The sequence below is a fragment of the Grus americana genome, chromosome 5 (genome assembly GCF_028858705.1).
Source record: "Grus americana isolate bGruAme1 chromosome 5, bGruAme1.mat, whole genome shotgun sequence".
Taxonomy (NCBI): domain Eukaryota; kingdom Metazoa; phylum Chordata; class Aves; order Gruiformes; family Gruidae; genus Grus; species Grus americana.
In genome coordinates this window covers 40,525,763-40,542,070 of record NC_072856.1, presented here as the reverse complement: position 1 = coordinate 40,542,070, position 16,308 = coordinate 40,525,763, and the positions used below count along the sequence as shown (strand labels likewise).

General features: G+C 38.3%; 1 protein-coding gene across 2 annotated transcripts in view; it reads right to left on the bottom strand.

Moving 5' to 3' along the window:
* SCFD1 (sec1 family domain containing 1) overlaps positions 1 to 16,308 on the bottom strand; it is a 51,928-nt gene that overhangs the window by 35,380 nt on the left and 240 nt on the right. For both annotated transcript variants that reach the window (XM_054827052.1, XM_054827053.1), the window contains exons 2-9: positions 12,003 to 12,073; positions 11,095 to 11,183; positions 9,987 to 10,077; positions 9,030 to 9,152; positions 7,735 to 7,822; positions 3,528 to 3,617; positions 2,316 to 2,371; positions 1,249 to 1,334 (exon numbers count right to left, since the gene is read on the bottom strand). In XM_054827052.1, the coding sequence (XP_054683027.1) occupies positions 1,249 to 1,334; positions 2,316 to 2,371; positions 3,528 to 3,617; positions 7,735 to 7,822; positions 9,030 to 9,152; positions 9,987 to 10,077; positions 11,095 to 11,183; positions 12,003 to 12,073 (694 nt within the window). The remainder of the gene's footprint in view (positions 1 to 1,248; positions 1,335 to 2,315; positions 2,372 to 3,527; positions 3,618 to 7,734; positions 7,823 to 9,029; positions 9,153 to 9,986; positions 10,078 to 11,094; positions 11,184 to 12,002; positions 12,074 to 16,308) is intronic.

Here is a 16,308-nt window from a genome sequence, read left to right as displayed (position 1 = left end):
GTCTGAGTGGGTAATATCCGACCTTAATCCCCATTATGAACCTCAAATATAAAATCTCTCTTTAAAGGGTTTTTAATTTCATTTTTCTCTTTGCTTGTATATGAAGTCCATAAAGAAAAAAAATCAGCTTCTGAGATGCATTGTGGTAGGTCCATCAATACTCAATTTTGTGGAAAAAGAATGCAGACATGCCTAGATGTCTTGGGTTATGGCTACATCAAAAATTTATAGTGAAGATAGGAAGGCTGTGAATTTACAGAACATTATTGCAACCATTTCCCTTAAGTACATTAACCCTACAGCTAATTCCATGCTCTGGATTTCCTTGCAGTTAAGTATTTTCACACAGATATATAATCTCAAGAGCCTTAGTCACCTGATTCTGAAAAACAAACTAAAGATATGAAGTCCTTTAACTGGTTAAAGGCTTCCATGCTTCCCTTTCCTTGCATTTTGATTTTCTGAAGGTAATGATGCTATACTATCAGGAAAAGAAGCCACCTCTCTGAAGGAAAAACAGTGGTTACAATTCAGTTCCTGTGAAAATGAGGGAACTGGTATATCACAGTATTCTCTCTCTTAATACCTTTCCATTTTGCCATCCTTGATGTTTTTTGTATCTTTTATCCAAGTTCTGCTCTTAATTTGATATAAAAATATGATGACTACTTTATATCCAGTTAGAAGATCGTAACTGTTTCCTTCAGCTACAGTCTTCCCAATACATCTCCTCACCATTTCAGGTACAGGGTAAATTCCTGTAACACACTTTCCTAAGGCAGCCTGTGGAGTATTCAGCTATGTGGGGGCAACGGTATACACGGGAGGCTAATGAGAATACATTATCAGATGTGCGCAAGCATCCACAATGTCTTTTCTCTTTTTAATGGACTAAAGGTTGCTAACAGCTATGTTCAGACATCCAACTGCATATCATGGTCCTGTAAACTGAGTATTGCAGGAGCTTGGCTCTTGCTGGGTTTACAGGGTGAAAAAAATTACCTGGGTCATTAAATAATTTTTGTCTCACTGTCCTAGGACTGCACACTTATTAGCTATAGAAGTTTTGAAACCGGTTATGCTAAGAGATTGGAAAACTCCCTTAAAAGTATATAAATTCTTTTAATATAGAATTTGGACCAAATTCTTGTAAATAGTTTTCAGTACAGTGGTGACTTATCCTAATGAGATATTTCAGACAACTGAAACATGAAAAATAAAAATACATAGTTATTATTAACACCATACCTGAACTGGCCAGCTCCAAGTGTATCACCTGTAAAAAGACTGTTTCTGGCATCTCTTAGATTCTCTCTGAGCTTTTTATCTAATTTCTGAGGGGGGAAAAAAACAAAACAGCCTTTAACAAACCATCAAAAATGATCAACATTTAAAGATTTATTGTGCTGTTTTTGTAGTTTCTAGATGTCTTAGCTGCAGGAAGTCTAGGTCAACTGCACACAGGAAAGAAAGAAAACTCTTCCTTCTATTTTCTCCCTCCAGCACGTGTATCTATATCCAGGACTGCACAGAAGATGTTTCCTCCAGGCTCGCTAATCTCCTCCCAGGCAATTAGCACTCTCTCCCTAAAAAATGCCAATAGAAAATACCAGTAGGAGGCACCAAGAGGGAACCACAGCAGAAGCAGCAAATTGGGCAGTCAGACACTGCCACACTAAGTGTTTCTTAAAAAGGAGACTACCCTCAATATGAATGCATGCACACTGAATGCTTAGGTTTAATCAGTATTAAGGCTTCACTGACAAAGATAGATGTGAGGAAGATGGAAGAAATTAAGCACAGTGACTCCTAATGAAGACAGTGCTGTAGAGACTTCTAATTGTGATTTAGTTTGGTAATTTCATCCCTACTTGATGATCAAGTTCAATGTCAGTTTAGTTTGACACAGTAAAAATGTCTTGTACTTATGGGGTTTCCCAGTAAGATAGATAAAAATTTCTTACTAAGACACACAGAAAAACCAAGGCCAGACAGACACTTTTTAAACTGTGTAGATATAGCTTAATGGTTGTAATTATAATGCCTGTCAGAAAACCTTGATAAACTCTAGATTAGGAACCGTTATTCATGTTTAAATTTCCCGTCAGCTGACTCCATAATATTACAATTTCTACAGATGAGTTCCATGGAACTGAAATCAGAAAGAAAAACTGGTGTGTCTCCTTTCCAGTTTCACTTCCTTCCTAAGGAAAAGGATACAATGACACTAGATCACTGCCTAGTATTGAGAAAAGTAAACAAGGTGTTAAGAAAGTTCTAAAACAATGATACTTGTTTAGAAAATAGTTTCTTACCACTGCCACCATTTCAGCTGCAGTTCCTCTTGAGCATCTGATTATAGGAATAGCTCCTAATAAAAGATATATTGACTTCTACTTGCATTGCAATTTTCAGATTATAAGTTAGTGTACTTTTCATAAAACAAATTTTTAGTAACATTCTGAGATGAAATTTTTCAAGCGGACAATACAAACTTACATTAAATTTGTCTCCTACAGTCTTTATCTATGAAACAAAAAATACTATATGGAAATATTAAATAAAGTTTTACAAAAGTAAGTGAATATCTCACACAGGAATTTATGAGAAGTACAATGTACACTAGAAAGATAGCTAATGTACTGTGGAGGGGACAAACTATCTCATATAGAAGCATTAAAAGGTAGTTTCAAAAAGTTAGAAGTCCCTTGAAAACAGTAATAATAAGTACTATAACACCACCACCACAACATATCAGTTACAACTCACTGCAGGGTAATGTTATTTTCAAAAGCACATTTTCCATTGGCTTTCAGGTTTCAAAATCTTTAGCTACTGTTTCTTTCTTATCTATATAAATATGAAAATTCCAATACCACAGACTTTAAGTGACTGAGTAAAAGAGATTTAATTTGTATCACACTAACACTTGAAAGAACTCAAGAGGTCCCAGGGAATCTCTCTTGAACAGACTGTCCCACAGCAATCCCCAGCTCCCCTTCTAGGAATGCTATCTCAGACTGATTTCAGTGAGAACTTAGATAAAGTGTCATCATGATGAAAAATGTATAAGCTAAGCATCAAGAAAACTCACAATAAAATAAGTGAATTTAATATATCTTCCTATTCCTTGAGTTACTTCAGTTAGATCTTTGCAGGGTTTGAGTGAGGGATTTTTTTTGAGAGCTACAAATCCAAATTCAAAGCACCATTGATCTTCACTGCAAACTAGGATTTTGTGAAAACAGTGAATCCAAACCTTTGCATTTCAGTATTCTTCTCCCATTGATATGAAGAGTAAGACTTAACTCCCATGCAGGACAGCCTTTATTGTCTTTTGCAGTGATGCATAGCAATAATTTGAGCAATATCATTAACCCACCCCATGAACTGCTAAGATTTCTGTCACAGATCTAATTTTGCCTTTAATTTGTTATATGAAATCACTAAACTTCTAGGTATCTCATTGAATATGGATCTTTTCTAAAAGGAAAACATGGAAAATATGCTAGAATTTGAAAACTTACCAAGCGTAACAAAAAAACAGAAGAGACTATCGACAATAGTGTCCATTATAGTTTCCATTTCTGTGTCCGTTATATCTGGTCGGTTAATGGCTAAAACAGTGTGGAAAAGAGTTAAGAATAAAGAAGTTAATGCCACTTCAATACTGAGAAAGCCATCCTCTTCTTACCTAATGGCTGTTAATAGCCAACAGCTTTTGCTGCATAAGAGAGAAAATCGTGAAATGCGTCGCTTAGCATATCCATTAGTTCCCCCTGCCCCCTTTTTTCTTTTTTTGAGGAAAAAATTGAGAAAACCTAATTACTGCTCACTGTATAAGGTCAAACACTACACAATCTTTTCGGATGACCTCTGACAAAGTAGAATGTAACTTCTGGATTGTGTTAGTATTGAATTATTAAAAACCTCCTAGAAAACCACATGGTATGGAACAGAACCTGAAAACCATTTTTCAGATATAAAATTCTCAAGAATTACTTGTGTAATTTAAAGAGAATTACAGTACACAGCTATCTATATTTAAAAATTCTAAATCCCACCTCTTGTAATGGAGATTCCTTTTTTCCTCTTCTTTTTTTTTTTTTAAATAAATTTACTGTCAGTGTCTAGGTTAGGGATAATACCCAAGTTCTAAACCATTTCACACTACAAATAGAAAGATTTCCCTCACATATTTAGGTCAGAACAAGAGATGTGTAGCAACATTTCTATTAAGTAATTAACACTGACAAGAATATAATAGCCAACAGGAAAATCAAACCTAATCTTATCACAGGTCTCAAGTCAAGCACTATCTCAGGACTCATGCCATAGATCCCATCCTCCTCTGTTTTATTTTACCTTTAAAAATTTCTCACATAATTACCTGTCTTATACTCTTTCTTCAAAAATAAACTTCAGAGCTCTGAAGATTAATAACCCTTCCATCCCAAATTTATGCATGGCCATAATAATTCCCTACCTTTAAAGGTGCTTTTTTTGCCCCAGCTTTTGCCCTCTAAGAACTTTAGAGAGATGGATTATTTTAGCCATTTCTGTCAGCAGCTATACTTACTAAGTCAAACTTTCTACTAGGCTGCAAGGATGACAGCAGCAATAGAAGTGCTTCCCTCAGCATTTTTTTTATTCAGAGTTCAAGTTTCTGAAGTATCAGCAGCAAGAAAGACCGACTGTTCCAAATATCTGTATTTTTCTGGAATGACAAAGCTTTGAAATTAACTGGGGCTATCATTCTGTAGTTATCTCCAACTAATGGTCTCCCAATTTACAGGGGGGAAATAATCTTATTTTTACTCCCTTGACTTTCTCAATTTTAAAATTTAATTCCCTCCTTATTATTATGTTTACGGTACTCATTTATGATGTTCCAGTAATCCATATACTGTCAGTGCCTTCTATTTTTGTGTAACATGAACGTTTATGAGCACATTCCTTTTTTTTGTACCATAGCAATCAACACAAATACTCAATATTACTCTCCTTAGGTCAACCTTTGAGAAATTCCATTAATAATCTTTCAGTAAAATGTTCTATCATGTTTTCTATATATTTCTCTCTCTCCACTCTAACAAGCTTATGGGGTGCATCTATTGCAGGAAAGTAAGCTTAGGTCTCCTACTTATTCTTGTTGTTTTACAAAATTGATTGAGATTTGGTAAAGAAGCATTCAAATAGGATCAAACAGGATGCCAGGAACATTGACTTTATACCAATATTACCCAAGTACTCTTCCTTCTACACAGTCATAGAAAAACAGAACCACAGGGAGCCTGAAGGATTATCTAGTCAGTCCTCTTGCCCAAAGATGAGTTAAACCCATGTTATTTCTGGGTTTAAACCAATTCCCAGAGCTTCCCAGTCATGAAAAGGTCATAAATTTTACAGGTAATCTATTCTAATATTTCACTATCTTTAATGTTAGAAAGTGCTCCTAATATCTGACCAGAAATTTTTTTGTTACAATTTAAGCTCATCACTTCTTGTCCATTACTACGTGGACAGAGAGAATGTATTATTTCCTTTCTGTCTGTGAGAGCCTTTCACATAAGTAAAGAATGCTATCATGCTTATTTGTCATGACATTACCTCGCTATAAATATAGTTGTACAGCCAGGAAATCAGGAAACTGAAAATTGACCTTTTTTGTTATAATTGTTCTTAGCTCACCCATTCAGATACATGCATGGCCATACATGGCAGTGCTGCTGCAAGAACAGCAGCCGTCTTTCATCACTGTCAGATTTACATTGACTTATGTAGATTATGAAACTATACACAAACTGGCAGTTTGCTGCTAGGGTTACTCTCCAAAGGCAAAAAACCCCAACCCACTACTACTTCGCCCCCGCACTCCTACTGCCTGCGTCAGAGCTAGACCTCACGTAGCAAGATGGATCAGCTCAATGCTCTAATGGAAAACTAATCACTCTCGATGGGAGATTAGATTTCTGTTCAATCAGCTTTTGGAAACAGCCCACTTCTAGACTGGTTTAAACATAGTGTGAAACCACGTGTTGTGTGGCAAATTTCAGTGGCTCAAGAGAAGAAAACAAACCACATAGAAACTGATGGGTGCAAAGCATTTTCAGTCATTTTAATTCAAATTCCTTGTTAGCTAGCAGGAATCATAAGAGCCAGTCCAGTATCTTTACATACACACAAACACATCACAAAACAATTATTACTAAAACTCTTACCACAGGATTTAGTAAAAAAAAAAGAGTCTGCTTTTCAAAGAAAAACGCCCTTCATTCTGTAAATGGAATCAAACCCCAGTGTGAGACAGAACTCAGTATTATGGATTCAGTTTTAAAGAAAGGTACTGACTTTGAAAATCGGGCAAGAGAGGAGAAAAATCTCACTCCTAAATGTTAGGCATACGGAGATTTCTCATCTCTACCCGGTCGCTAGTGAGTATTCTGTGCATCCAAATAAATCAGGAATTAACTGTGTGACACTGTGTGCAGACAGTGTGACTACACTAAAGTAATGAAGAGCTGCTGCTAAAAAAGGGCTATCTTGCCTCTGACTTACACAGTTCTGCTGCTTCCCTTGCATTGGATTTGTAGATCACATAAATAAGCTGATATTTTCTATGGAATGAGTCAACCGAACAAACACTCTGCAGCTCCAAAATTACTGGTTCTGATGTAAAAGGAGGAGAAGATGAGGGAAACTACAGCAGGGGCAGCAAGACAACTCACCCTGTAATAGCTAGCCATTTGAGTATGAGGGGCAGGAGAGGTAGAGTGATAGCTCTCTGTTGATTTAGCATATTGAATGAGTCAGGGGAGCACAAAAATCAGATCAGAGGGAGGAAAACCATGTGGACAATTATGACAGCTAGTATATATATTGACTTGAGCTGCCACAGCATTGTAATTGTAGAGGTAACTGACCTAAGGTAGCTAATTGGTTTTCCTGCTAGGTTCCAAAACAGGTCCGACAGAAGTCCCAAGAAAAGAAAAAAAAAAAAAAAAAAAGAGTTCCACGAGGCTGACTTCACTTGCAACTCTGAGACTATGAAGAAGCTGACGTGCTTGGCTCACATGCTTGCAGAAGCCATCAGCATTTCTTATTTTCTAGAATGCACTTTCCCAGATGCTTCCCTGTGCTACTCCAGCCCCTGATCCTAACCATTTCCCCTTGCACACCCCCACGTGTTTTAACATCTTGAATAAGACAAGCAGGTACCAACTGGTCACTGTCTGGAAGATACAAGAAACTCAGTTAAAGTCATCTTTCTGGCTTTGTATTCCTTAGAGTAACTTTCCAACTGACCACAGAGAAACAAAATACTAAACTCCTTAAGAACTGCAGAAGGGATTATGACTAAGTAGTGGTGCCTAAACACAGCAGACACCCACAGTGTCTATCTACATGCATAAACAATACAAATTTTTTCCTATATTATTCCATGTATAAAATCCCCTATTATCCATATGTCTATCCTGCAATTTTGCTTTACTAAATTTGTTATTTAAAAATACATCATTATTTTCTATATTACAATAACCATGTTGTAAGGATCTTGAAATTAATATCTAAGAACTGCTTCCTTCATGACTTTAAACTACACTTCTAACAGATTATCCTGAATTCTAAGCAGATCAAAGCAAAATAAAATTATTGCTTGGTATTAGCTACAACTTCAAAAGTAAATTTCAACTTTAGACATTCCAGTATAATTTTTATACAACTTTTACTTACCACGATACGAAACAAGCTCTTTGTTTTGGTTACACAATACGAACATGTCATCTTCTAAAGTAATAAAATTAAGATATTGATCGAACACCTAGAAATCAAGGAATAATGGTCAGAACAGTCCAGAGTGAAGCATAAAAAACCCCAACTATCAGTGATTTATTGCTATCTCTTTTTGAACCTTTTACAGAAATACCTATTAAAAGAAAGAAATGCAAGACATAATGCATGAATTAAAAAGCCCGTGTAAGGACCGAGGGATAATAAAAACGTTAGAGCACCTGAAAAGCGGTAAAAGAAAACAGTCCAACTTCAACTACTTCTGCAGACAAATTTTTAGTAGTAAATAATCACTGAAAAAACACATAGGGAGGACATTATGATATTATAGGTTTATTTTTTATTAATATGAAGGACTGCAACATAAACAGTGCTGAGCTCTAAGGCAGAAGAGGGCAGTATCTACACAATGAGAGATTATGGCTCACAAATTCTAATTTTTCTGTAACATACCTGTACATTCAGGAAAAAAATTAAACCTTTCTATAGCATAAACTGTTAATGGGACATCACAACAGAAAAACAGATTTAAGAAAGTTAGTTCACAATGAGCGCTACACCAATTTACTCCTGCTGAAGACCTAAGGCTTAAACAATACTAGTAGTTTTCATTTCACAACATTTCTTTCTCTCACACCAGTAGTACTCCTTAACAGGAGTGAGAAAAAGTGAGTATATTTAAATATATACGTGAAAATAATCAGTTAATAATTTGCAGGTTTTGGTACAGGCATTCAACAAAAATAGGAGGGTCCATACCCGACACCTGCCTTTAAATCATAAAGGTATAGGAGTGTACGAATAACAGTGTGTATGTATGAAACATTCACCTCTACAGTATACTGCCTATTTAAAATGACAACTGCACTCATACTGCACTTTTCATGTATTTAGGAGCTAAAACCCCCAGCCCTTTATATATGCACTGGATGCACTCATTGAGCTGATGAGGTTAGGAATACTCTGAACACACTCTATTTCCCCTCTCATCGTTTAGCACAAAGGTCTTGCAGCACTTGAACTTTTGATGAAGCTGTAGTACTAAGCTGAACTACTGAGATGACTGTAGATTCCCTTTTTTCCCCTCCAGCAAATCTATGCCTGACTTTGAATCTAGCTAAACATGTATTTTGTTCATGATTCAGTCAGAAAAGCTGTGTATGGCACTGAAGTGGCCACATAAGAATGCAATAACACCTGTAATGGTGTCAACAGTAGAGACTGGGGGACTTTCTTACCTTAGCCACTTGAGTTACTGCATTAGCACCTATGGCAGCATTTGCAATATCTTCCAGTTTACTTCTCGAAATGGCAGAAATAAAGTTTAAATAATAAGATTCATAAAGCTGGTTTCGAAGATCCTAAAAGGAAAGAAAACCACAACCTTTTTCCTGAATAAGTACTAATATATTTCTGATCAATTAAAAAACATTCTTACTTTTACTATCTGATGTTCCAATTATGCACAGTCAAACTAAATTTTCGGAAGTGCTTAGCTGTCTGTTCATAGAGCCCTGTACACAATGTTTTGACTACATAACAAGATATAACCATCCTAACACAGAACTGCAAAAACCAGGAAATTAAATTTAAGCTACCAGACAGCAACTACTACTCCACACCTTACCACTGACCAAAAACACCCTTTGCTCTTCTTCCTTCCTTTGGTGAAGATGTCAATCTTCCATCAGTTCTTCCCAAAGAATATAAAAAACTGTGGTTAGCCTAGTCCCACCCCCTCTCTGCTCAAAGCATAGTCAAATAGAGCAGGTAGCTCAGGATTGTGTCCAGCCGAGTTTTGAAGATCTCCAAGGATGGAGACTCCACAAACTCTGCAGGCAATCTGTTCCAGCATTCAGCCGCCCTCATTAAAATAGCTTTTGCTTACGTTTAAATGGAATTATCTATATTTTGAGTTGCACCCACTGCCTCTTGTCTTTTTGCTCCCAAAACTATCACTCTGAGACACAGAAAACATATTTACCTTTCTACTTGCTGGAAAATTGAAGTTTTGGATGTAAAAATTTTGAGTAATATTTTTATGACAAATATGTACTAATATATAAAAAATGCAAGCAAAGGTGTTCAGACACACACAAGAACTAGATATAGAATGGTCGCACTCTGGTGAGTGCAGGATTACTTCACACACTCTGTTGTGTCCACTCATTTGAAACATTAAGCATGCAAGTTACCTGGCACATTCTGTCAATATTTTCTTCCGTTGGCATTACAAAGTAAACAGCTGGAACGTCTGGAATAGCATCCCGATCTGAATGCAAAAGCCTGAAAGGAAGAAAAAATACATGTCTAATGTATTCCTGCTCTGATTTGTGAAAATTATAAAAGTTAAATAAATTATTTATTTATATAGACACATTTAATTTCTTATAATTTCTCCTTATATTTAGCTAGATTTTAGCAAGAACAAAACATGAAAAAAAAAACAAATTTGTGTTTGTATAATTTTGGCTGAATATATTATTAGAGGTCTCCGAAGTTTATTCAAAGCTTGAGAAAAGGCTTCGCAAATCTTCAAAAACAGATTAGTCCATTCAGAGGAAGGTAAAATACTGCATCCACAAAGTTCATATACCAAGTATTAATTGTTGACGTGATAACAAAAGACCTGAATATCTCATACTATTAAACTTGCCTTTCCTGCTCACTAAAACAAAGACAGGCAAGGTGCTTACACGTTTCTCTCACATTTCTGCTGGTATGTCAACATGTTAAACCGTGTTTCCATTTCTAGCCTTCACTTAGTAAAAGTTAATAAACTTTCAGGAAAAAAAAAAAAGTATTTTCAAAGATCCTCTGTGACTACTATCACAGCTAAGGAATGACAATGAACTAAATAAATGTTCTCTGGAGAAAGAGAGATGGGAAATCTCTTAAAATAATACTTAAAAGATTCCATTTCTTTGACAAGAGACAATTAAAATCGATGTGCAAAAAGACTAGCAGAGAATATGCACAGTCCCATGAAACAGTCTGTGCCAAAATAATTATAAGATATATGAATACAGAGGGAATTATACAGGCAGATTCCCCAAGACACCTACTGGATAATTCATATTTTTGAACAAAGGCCTCCTCTACTTAGTAAGAAATCCTACTGAACAGTGTTTGCAATGGCCTTTCCACTCCCTACCTGATTTTAGAAACAAGTCAGGGTATAATCTTTATTTTAGTAGTTATTCATCAAATGATTTTCAATGTTTTGTTTGTGATTTTGGGGGAATATTAAAGAAAGTTCTTTTTAGCAAAAAAAAAAAAAAAAAGCTGAGATTTGTTACTTACAGATGCAAAGTGATCCCCATATCTCTCAGTTCTTTCACTGACAGCAAAGGTGAGATTATATCTTGGCCAAATCTGTCATAAATCAGAACCTGAAATAGATACATATTTTTACAAAGTGCTGTAAAAAGTGGATACAGCAGAATACAGGATGCAGGGGATAAAGGAATTCAGGTTTAAGGACCTACTGTCCTAAGTGAAAAGTGCTAAACTTTTACCGATTTATAATACATCATTAATTTGTCATGGAGTTATCTTTGTGCTTACTAATACAAAAAAAAAAAAAAAAAGAATTAAAAGAAACATAATGATAAAGGGAAAAAAATTCATCACTTCCATCTCCTAAAAATTGTCAAACAGGAATCTGCTGTCAGAAACCTGTTATTGTAAGTGCAGAATTTCTCTGGTTGCATTTAGGAGGAAACAAAAGGAGAAGCAGAGAGGAAAAAAAGGAACTAGCAAAAATAAAGACAACAGAATGGATGAAGGAACAGAATATATGCTTTGTAATAGCAAAAACTTCTCACAAATTACATACTTTTTTATAGCTCGAGCTCAGCTTGTCCTAAATTTAAGGCTTCTATGGGCTTCTTTCTGACTGAGTTCACCTGTAAGGTATCATGTAAGTTTCTGCCAACAGGTATCAATGAGACCTAAGTATATTTCAAAAACACCCTCCTCAGTTGCTCATTAAAATACTGCCTAAAGAATCAGTCATTGGGTCTTCAAGCAGCCAATATCTCAAATATGTATTTTTCTCAGCAATTCTGATATTCAATTCTATATATTCATAACACACAGGAAAAATTATTTTGTACAAGTTAAGAACACAGAGAAGAGACTTGAGGCAGTTAAAACTTGAAAACCTGAACTTTTTCTGAACAAAATTCTCCTGTTCAAATAGTTCTTACCTTCCATACTGGTTCTCCTGTGCTGTTTTTAACAGGAGGAACATTGAAATTCAGCATACGTTTCAAAGCCACTGGAAAATAAAGCAGAATGATCTTTACTCTCTTTACACTTCAGCAACAGAGATTAAACACATTACCAGAATTTTATTACACATCTCATTTGAAAGGAAAACCAACATAAAATATAAATGCAACAAGTCACGTTTTCATTATTTTTATGCAGCTTTGACTGACAAGTGGCACATGTCAGCTAGAATTTATGGGCTCTGGAAGACACTGCAAAAGGAAAAGAATCAAGTTCCAAAACATAAAGAATCTCTCTCCTTAGTTATACTGGCTGTATTCTGTCACAGTTTGCCTTAAAAATAATTTCAGTATCTTCCTGAAGGTGCATTCTGGTGCAGTAGGAACTAGCTTGCTTTAGTCCCCTGATCTGCTTTTCCTACCCCACAAAAACAATGGTATACACACAAGTCAAAAATACCTTTTCACCTGACTAAAACTGATATACATTTTTGAAACGTTTTGAGAACTCATAGGAAGAAATTGCTGCTTTAAGGGGTACAAAAATACCCCTAATTTGCATCAGGAAAACTCTTTGAAACAGGAATGAGCTTTCATTTAACTTCCCATTCAACACAGAAACCAAATAAGATTCCTTCACCTACCTCTAATTTATAAACCTATTAAGTAAGGAGTCCTTCCTCCTTTATCTAATTAAATGATACACTATGTGCTGTTCTCCCATCTTTGACCAGAAGCAAAAGACTATTTGCATCAATATAAGTTAGTTCTCTTCAAACTCATAAACAAAATCATCACGAAGCTTTGAAGAGGAAAAGCTTTCAGAGATCAGGGTAATGTACACCACTTTGCTCATATATGGAGAACAGTAGAAATGGTTAACTTCTAACTCTTTGGCTGAATAAGGCTTGTGAGCATACTCAGTGCAGTTCCCCTGGAGCTTCCAGTACCACAGGACAGCTCAGGCTGGAAAAGACCTCAGGAAATCTCCAGCCCAATCTCCTGCTCAAGCAGGGTCAGCTGTGAGGCCAGGACAGGCTGCTCAGGGATTTACCCAGTCAAGTCTCGAAAACCTCCAGGGACAGAGATGCAACAACCACCCTGCACAACCTGTGGCACTGACTGTCCTTGTGGTGAAAAAGTTTTTCCTTATCTCCAGTTTAAACATCTTGTTTCAATTTACACCTGTTGTTCCTCACCCTCCTGCCATACACCGCCCCAAGGAGCCTAGCTCCATCTTCTCAATGCCCTCCCCATAGGTACCGGGGAGCTGCTGTTAGGTCCTCCCCTGAAGCCACCTTTTCTCCAGGCTGAACAAGCCCCAGTCCTGCAGCCTCACCTCACCAGGTAAGTACTCCAGCCCCTGACCATCTTGGTAGTCCTTTGCTGAACTACTTTCAACTGATGAACACCTTTCCTGTACTGGTAGCCACAAACTGGACATGGTATCTATATGTGGTCTCCTGGGGCTGGGGGGGGGGGGCAGGGGGATAATCACTCCTCTTGATCTGCTGGCTGTTCTCCTGTGAATACGGCCCAGGATGCTGCTATACGGGGACACACTGGGCTGATGTTCAGCTCGCTGTCTACAAAGAGCCCTCGCGAGCCTTTTCGGCAGAGCTGCTCTGCAGTCTGCCAGTCCCCTGCACTGTCACCTGTATGTTGCAAGGGGTTCTTCCCTTCCAGGTGCAGGAATTTACATTTGTCATTGTTGAATTTCATAAGGTCCCCATTGGCCCACTCCTCTTGCCCATCTAGGTCGCTCTGAGTGGCAGCTCTGCCCTCAAGTACATTAACCGATTCCTCTAGTTTGCTGTCACCTGCACACATCAGTGTGCACTCTGACACTTCCTCCAGGTCACTGATAGAGATTTTAAACAGGATAGACCCATGTGGTGCTCCAGTTGTTACCTGCCTCAAGGTACAGTATGTCTGATTAATCACAACCCTCTGAGCCTGACCGTCCAACCATTTCTTTACTTAGCAAGTTGTCCATTCCTCCAGCGCATAACATCCTAACTTGCATACAAGAACTCAATGTCAAAAGCCTTGATGAAGTCAAGGTAAATGCCCTCCTGCTGCCTACAAACCCAGTCATTTTATCACTGAAGGCAATCAGGCTGGTCAGGCATAATTTACCATACATAAAGTCATGCTTGCCTTCTCTTTCACACAATGAGAAATATTTTCAAAGAGGATACACTCCATGATTGGCTCCAAAGTGGCACAAAGGCCCAGGAGAATTTATTGGTGAAGACTGAGGCAAAGGCGGCACTGGCTACCTCAGCCTTATCTGTGTCCACCACCACTAAATGACCGGCTGCATTTAGCAATGATTCAACATTTTTTGTTATTCATATTTTCACTACTAACATCGCAGCAGAAGCTCTTCTCATTGCTCTTGACATTCACTGCAAGTCCCAATTCCAGTTGAACTTTGGCTTTCCTAACACCATCCATCCATGCCCAGACAATGTTTCTGAAGTCCTCCTTCGCAGTCTGTCCCTGCCTCCTCCTCCTCCTGTGTATGGCCCTTTCAAACCACATTACCAGCGGTGAAACTTGACCATGGGAGGAAGCAAGCTAGCAGCGAGTGCTGGGTCTCCCTGGAATCTAGCCTTCCACTTGCTTAATACTTTTTTTTCTTTTTTAACACCATGGAGCAATCCTGAAAGCTGATTACATACTGGTCCTGGAGCCTTCACTCCCTCACTGCCAGTGACACCTTCCATACATTTCAGCCATCTGAGCATTTCTGTATAAAGCTGCATGGTTATATATTTTGGTACTAACTGGATCTGAAGCAGCTGCTTTGTAGAGTTTACCATTCAAATTAAAACTTGGCATAAGCTCTCTAATAAGGAATATAGCAATCAGATTAGTGATGTGCTGTGACAATCGTGACAAACATTCAGCAAGTCTCTGTGTTTCTTTTTTGTATTTATACTGCCACTTCATTTACGGTTAGGCTGAATACTCTCTGGGGCAAGGATCAGGTTTTCACTCTGCTTGCACAATTATATGCTTTGAGTAGTTATGAACCAGGATAAAGGTCACAACAGATGGTGCACAAACACTAAATGATAACGAAACTTTTCCTTTTTCTGAGTATCTTTTAGATGTTCAATCTACTTCCTTGCAAATAACCTTCCCAATGGAAGACAACGTGGGTTCAGTGGTAAGGGTTGACTGAAATAATCAAGTAACAAGGTGAAGCAGAACAGAAAAGAATAAAGCTGTATGGAATAAGGGCTCAAAGACAGTGGGCTTTATCAGAAAGGCAGCAAAGAAAAGTAATAGATTGCAAAGGAACATCAAATAGCGCTATTAGTGGTAGATGGCCACAGGAATGAGGTTACAGAAAGTAGACTTCTGGTACAAAAAGATGATAGAGAATACAAGTAAAATATTTAAGGTCCACACAGAAACTCAGACCGAGATTTTTAGTCAGATGATTTTAGACATTTCATGTTAAATAAATGTAACCAGAATCCTCTACGCCACCAGAAGGATACTGCTCCTGTCAAGGAGAAGGTGACAAGATTACAGCTCAAACTACTGACCAAAACTTTGGCAAGCAAGGGAAGGAGAGGACTATGGAGTCGACATGTGCTATGCTTTAGGAGTATGTCCAAATGGGTGGCTCAAGACTCCACAAAGCAGCATCAAGACAGAGAAGAAAGAGTCAATTATGAACTTGTAGTAACGTGTAAGAAGGGGCTGAATAACTAACCCTTTACACACAGAAAACCTCCTGCATAATTAATTGTCGCTGTTAATCTTGCATTCTCAATTTTTTGAGGATCCGTACACACTTCAAGGCCTCATTGTCTTAACAGGAGCATCACAACAGAAACTTTATTTGTTGCACCATTAAACGGTATTTCCCATTAGACCTTTGCCACAGACAGAAAGGGAGCTGAAAGGGAGGGAGAGCACAACCCACTCCCCGCGGCCACGGGAAGAAGGCACCAGTCCCGTCCCGGGCCCGCGCAAGCCCCTCCCCGGGGGCGATTTCCACACCACGACGGCACCTGCGGCCACGTCCCTTGGGCCTGGTCCCACGGCCGCCCGGGCAGGGCGCACCCACGGCGCGGCCGGGCCCCCTTAGCAGGAGCTGCGGCCAGAGGCCCCCGAGCCCCGCTCCACCGTGCTCGCCGCTGCAGCGGCCGCCGGGGTGCGACGAGGGACAAGGCCTCTGTCCCGTTGCCGGGAGACCCAAGCCGGGTGAGAGGGCGCGAATCCGCCAGCAGAGGCGAGGCGGCGCGGAGACGCCCACATC